This window comes from Phalangium opilio, unplaced genomic scaffold, assembly GCF_054372755.1.
Source record: "Phalangium opilio isolate 3A_F unplaced genomic scaffold, DU_Popi_V2 ptg000105l_1, whole genome shotgun sequence".
NCBI lineage: Eukaryota > Metazoa > Arthropoda > Arachnida > Opiliones > Phalangiidae > Phalangium > Phalangium opilio.
Genome location: NW_028324207.1, coordinates 8,018,710 through 8,024,709, shown reverse-complemented (window position 1 = coordinate 8,024,709; position 6,000 = coordinate 8,018,710). Strand labels below are relative to the sequence as shown.

The 6,000-nt window shown below is 37.3% G+C and overlaps 1 protein-coding gene across 1 annotated transcript; it reads right to left on the bottom strand.

Moving 5' to 3' along the window:
• Positions 1–2,798, bottom strand: LOC149629119 (glutamate receptor ionotropic, kainate glr-3-like). Its single transcript, XM_089851708.1, has 6 exons — positions 2,754–2,798; positions 2,491–2,582; positions 2,329–2,416; positions 2,101–2,253; positions 337–460; positions 1–278 (listed from the first exon to the last, which is right to left on the bottom strand). Exons 1-6 carry the CDS (start codon positions 2,796–2,798, stop codon positions 1–3), a joined length of 780 nt encoding a protein of 259 aa, XP_089707834.1.
• Positions 2,799–6,000: the final 3,202 nt, after the last annotated feature.

Here is a 6,000-nt window from a genome sequence, read left to right as displayed (position 1 = left end):
TTAATCAGGCCACTTAGGTAAAAGGCTCCATCCTCTAAGACATTGACTTTCTAAAATTACCTGAATAAAACTGAAAACTGCGCTGCCTTTCGGCAATAAAGGATCGGCACCCGGAAAGCGAAATATATCGTCAATGTTGGCGAAGGGAAGGGCTTCTGATTTGTTCGAGAACTGGGATGTCATTTCCGAAGATACGAAGACCAATAATAAGAAACAAGCCAGGCTCCACACGACAGAAAGAAACCGAGTGACTCCTTCGCACTTCAAACCTTGTGGACCTTAAGAGTAGACACGGTTAAGATTATAAGTCGGACGAAGAGCTTTTAATGTATTTACTCGTTCCCAGAAGGCATTGCAACAAAAACATGGAAGGAAGTTCCGATTTCACTTTTCCGTATTTGGGGCTCAGTTTCCCCGCCATGTAAATCAGCAGCGCCAGACCACAGATAACAACAACAATCTACATTAATCAAACATAATTATCATTTAACAACTTCCTTACATTTTATTTAGAAATTAATAATGAGATATAATCAACATTAAGGTCATATCTCTCTAGCTTACAAATGAGGGTTTTGTGTATCAGGTTCTCGCTGACGAACGTCTCATCCCGAGTGTTCATAAAAGTTAACAGCCCAAGGCGAGGCCGAACGTATTTACTGTAGAGTAAACAGCAGTTCAACACCCTAACTTTTTCTCTCCTAACATATTTTCTCGGCCCCAACTCATCAAGTCTGCCACGGAAAGCTGGGTCCCCTAAAAAAATCCTCTCCCCCCCCCCTACAGGGCACGAAACTGGAATTTTGGGATTGGAGGTTGGTTCGGCGCGTGATGAGCTGTAATTCGGCCAATAGGGAGACGGAAATCTTTGTTTTGGCGGATCGAGTTTAAATAACGAAACGTATTTTTTCAATATGAATTTCGAATTTTGCTTAGATCTTTTATCTTTTTAGCTAAGGCTTCTAATTTATCCATTATTTTTTTATTATTAAAAAAAGTCTTTAAAAAACATTAGGATGCCACACGATACGCCGTCTCCGCAAAAAATGTAAAACAGTCCACGTGGATGAACCCTCCATGCTTGAACTTTCTCGGACTAAAATCAGCCCCGCCTCCACCGCTTAGGAGCGCTGCTTCAAAAGCTCGTTCTCTCGTGGCCGAGATTTTAGAATTTTTTTCTCTTAATCAAGGCCAACTTAGATTACCGGTGGTAGAAGGCCTGCCAACTTCACCCGAGCCCCATGTTAAAAAACGACTAGAAAAATCGCCCCTAGTTCCGACTTTCGCCGTTAGGTGCGCCACCAACCCAGTTTTCCTCCTAATGCTTTTTCTATGGGAAAAAAATTCGGAAGTGGACTTGGTTTAAGAGCATTTTTAATATATTTACCGATATTTTTCGTGGCTGAATTTTAAATGAGAAGTCAAGTAAGTTTTAATTTATATTTTGAGACCAATTTCATAATTTTCCGTCCGTTATTTGACGAGTAATCAACATTCAAAGTTGGGGTTGTTTTTAAGGCGGAGAAATGCGCCGTTTAGAGTTAAGCCTCGGTCTTGAAGGAAGTTTACATTAAAATTTAATGGCGCCGGTGGACGAAGGCTTAGATTTTCCGAGAAATTTTATTTCTCCGCCTTAAAAATAACCCCAACTTTGAATGTTGATTACTCGTCAAATAACGGACGGAAAATTATGAAATTGGTCTCAAAATATAAATTAAAACTTACTTGACTTCTCATTTAAAATTCAGCCACGAAAAAGATCCGTAAATATATTAAAAATGCTCTTAAACCGAGTCCACTTCCGATTTTTTTTTTTCCCATAGAAAAAGCATTAGGAGGAAAACTGAGTTGGTAGCACACCTAACGGCGAAAGTCGGAACTAGAGGCGATTTTGCTAGTCGTTTTTTAACATGGGGCTCGGGTGAAGTTGGCAGGCCTTCTACCACCGGTAATCTGAGTTGGCCATGTCTTAATTCACGCGAGCTCGGTTGGGAATGTAAAAGAGCTCATCGTCACAACTTACAGATCTAGAGCCTACGGCAAAAAGCCGGAAATAGGACCTTGATGTTGATTATTCTCCTTGTGTTAATGTTAATTTACCCATTTGTCAATAACAGAATAAATATCATTTCCGTTTGATTGATTTGTTCCGAATAATATTTGCACCCTCTCATTCAAAATCGGGTGTGAAGTAGGGAAGGCATTGAAACGATCGTAGGACAGAACGCATGGGTTTAAAATAAAATCTCCTTCCTGTGTTAATAAAGCGATCATTGTATTATTACAGGCAGAAGAAACTGGTGGTGTATTTTGAAATACACGACTGACATTTTTTTGTAGCATTCCGAGAGCCCCATTCCACGAATTTCCAAGTTTCGCGCCGCTAAAATGTTTTATACTGGGGATGGTAGTAATGCTGTAAAATTGTATTGAGAAATGTGGTTGTTGCATTTAAAAAAGTACGCGAAAACTGACTCCAAATTTTATTACTTAATATTGTCAAAACGTTTTAGATCACGAAGGAATTGAATCATATAGCCAGTTATCCCTCCTTGGTTATTAAAAATGACATGCGGTGGACTCTGGTAACAAAAACCATGTATCAAATTCATGATCAATCATCAATGCATTCAGGGACAAAGTGGATTATAAAAGGGAGTTTACCCAAAACTTTCTAAGTAATTTCAAAGATCATGGAATTTACATTGTTAGGAGAGTGGGATGAATTTTAAAACTAAATGCTTGAAACTTACTTCACGATAGACTGCTGTGTAGTATTTTGCTATTTCGACGTTCATTATGTCTTTATGTCTTCTTTAGATTGATTTAGTTTACTCGTGTGGTCCTGGTTTAGATTGATCAATGTAGTCGGTGGGTGAATCTTAACGGTACATTAAGGAGTGAAATCAAGTGTTTTAAGGACGTAGCTGTGTCAGTTCTCAAGTTGAGGCGTACTAACGATTTGGTAGCGATGCATTTTTATTTGACATGGGTTGAATTGCTTCTGAAGGGATTCGATCTACCCTGGCACCGGACCGTAAAATGAACAATTAGGAGTAAAACTTCACGCTTAGCCGGACTTAATAGCCGAGCTTTAGCATTAGAGCGTTACTTTCGTTTAATTTCTATCATGAGTCAACATTGTGGCGTGTCGAAAACAGTTTTCCCAAAGTTCTAAAGAAGTTATACATTATTAGTTATTATAGGCCTGGTTTAATTGTTATTTTTACGTTATAAACACTTTTCCTTTGCAAAGCACAACAAAAAACCATGTTATAAAATAAGCCAATATACATTTATCGCGAGTCCATTCAAGAATTGGAAATATTTCAAATTTTAGTTGTACCTTTGAAATGACAAATGTTGAAATCTCTTCCTGGAATATTTCCAAGGCAAATGAGTCTTTCAAAATGAATTTTATTTGTATTTGTATACATACATCATGGACCTTGCCGAAATGTCATCATTATTGGTTAAAAAATGTTCAATTGTCTTTGACGTCGCTATTAATTTACAATCAATAGGTCTTCAATTAAACACACTGCAAAATAATTACTATATCTGCAATTCAATATTCATTCAAAGCTATAGCCCTACACTTGCGTGTACTTTAGAAATTGATTAACACTATTTAATATTTAGTTTAACAACATGCACACTAATGCTTTTAACTTTCGCTATTATGTGCGAGTCAACACGGAACCGTGTGATGTGGTTTCTATTGTCGGTTACAATAACTGCTTCTAATTCTATCTATGTATTAAATTTTGTACTTTTAGAACAAGATGGCCCCGGCATATTTATACTTTTGCGCAATTTTTACAGGGTGAAATTTAATTTTTAATATTAAAAATGTAGCAAGTGCTTTCCAGGTGAATTTTGAAATAAACAAACTTAAGAGATGTGGTCATTGTTAGCTTTTCTTTCAAAGACGTAGTAGTATATTAGGATGAGCACATGTTAATTTTCAAAGTGTTCACGTATATTTCGAGAAAGAGAACGATGAAGGAGGCGGAGAAGCCCAAGATACAGACGCGAAAAATGGCCTTAAAAGCTTTCAAGTTGATTACGACGAAAGCATCCGATGTTTCGACTGTTTGACAAGGATGAGATTCCATTTTGAGAGATGGGTTCAGGTCCTCGTAGCAATCACCCTCAGTCAGCTGACGCAATCTGAAAAATGAGAAATTTGACCCTACCGCAATTAACGTGGAGCTTTAAAGTTCAAACTAACCTTTTGTTGACTCTCTCAATCAATGTTTGCGAAACGTTTGGGCTGAAATAGAGCGTCCTGTAGGTTGTCATTAAAGATTTGCTTAATTTCATTTTACAAATCCCCGTCTTGGCGTATCTGGCTTTGATTACATTCCACAGATTAGAGTCAGAGAAGATGAAGAATTTCTCTCGATTTTCAATTTGAGCAGGAATACTGGGAGGCTATTCTCTAAGGTCCTTTTGGAGGAATTTCGATCCGAATCTTTTCATTCGGAGTCAATTTCTCCGAATGAAAATAAAACGTATTCTGTAAGCACCTTATCCTAATCATACGGTGATAACCTCTCCGAATCATTCGGCGGCCGTAAGAGACGGCCGAATCGGGCATTCGGAGTTTTTACCGCCTCTCTTCCCTCCATCAATCTTAGATTCGCCGAACTTTCGCCGGAGTTTTGGCTGCGGTTCATATTTTTATTTAGTATGACTGCTTTGTTTTTTCAACTCAAGCTTCATCGTTTGCGATTTGAACATGGTAATCGCATTGCCCGTCGCGATTTACGAGTTCAAAGGGTTTTTCGAGACTTAAAATCAAGCGTGGGCAAAATTTTAGGTTAAAGCGGGAAATGGCTTTAGGCCTTGGCGGGCCTTGGCGAAATCTACAAGGTAGATCGACGGCTTTTTGGTAGATTTGAAGGTAAAAAAACGTCGTTGAATTTATCCTACATTTAAGGGATAATTTCGCGAGATCCAATTACTTAACACAGATTTAATTGTTAATTTTAATATTTTATCTACCGGGGCTTGTAAGTTAGAGCCACCTATTTTTGACCAATTGCATCAATTATTAATAATGGCTAGATTAAATTTCGTTATTTCGTTTAGCATCTATTTAAATTATAAAATTTTGGTAGGTGTGTGACCATTGATAGAGGGCTAATGATCTACATTAATGAATTTATCATAATCTCACGAGATCCACACAATTGGATTATAATTTGCGATTAATTAACGTTGTTATTCTAGGTTCTCATTGCCTCATATTTAACCCTACTAAAACTTACGCTAAGTTTCATTCAAAATTCGACGTATATTAACTGTTGTTTAGCGTGTTCTTTAATACCATTTTAAAAGAATATTATGAAGCAATTTAAAAATAAATTATTTTTTATCAAAAATAAATAAATAAATAAAAAAGGAAAAAAAAACACTTGTTTCTATCTTAAGAAAAGAAATCGAAAAAGAGAAAATTTGCTTTGTATTGAATGTGTTCCCAATACAAAGACCATTTCCCAAAATTTCCACTCCTTGGGAAAAACCAAAGTTTCCATCCCTTCAATTTGAAAGCGCGCCAAATAAAATTGTCCAATAAAGAAAAGGTGGGCGTCAAAAAGTACCACGTGGCTCAAGAGGAAGTGACGTCCATTTGGATTGAGAGAAAATTTTCGAAGTATCCGAATGACGATAAGGATTGGGGTTAGAGAATACGGTTTTCTCGGTCCACTCCGAATGAGCCCGATCCGAATCATAAGGATTCGGAGTGATCCGAATGATTTTCGATTTTTAGAGAATAGCCTCCCTGGCATTTTTTATTAAGTTGCTTTTTTTCTGGTAACACATATCAGGGTTTGCTCGAGCTCGCATTATTACTTCCGCAAATGCGGGACTAGCCAGTGCATTTTTCTAAAATAAAGAGAGAGGTGACTATGGTGTTTTACGTACCAAACCATTCAAAAATATAGAGTTTGGTTTGATGTGTAGCGCATTGAAGAACAATTAAGCGCTAAC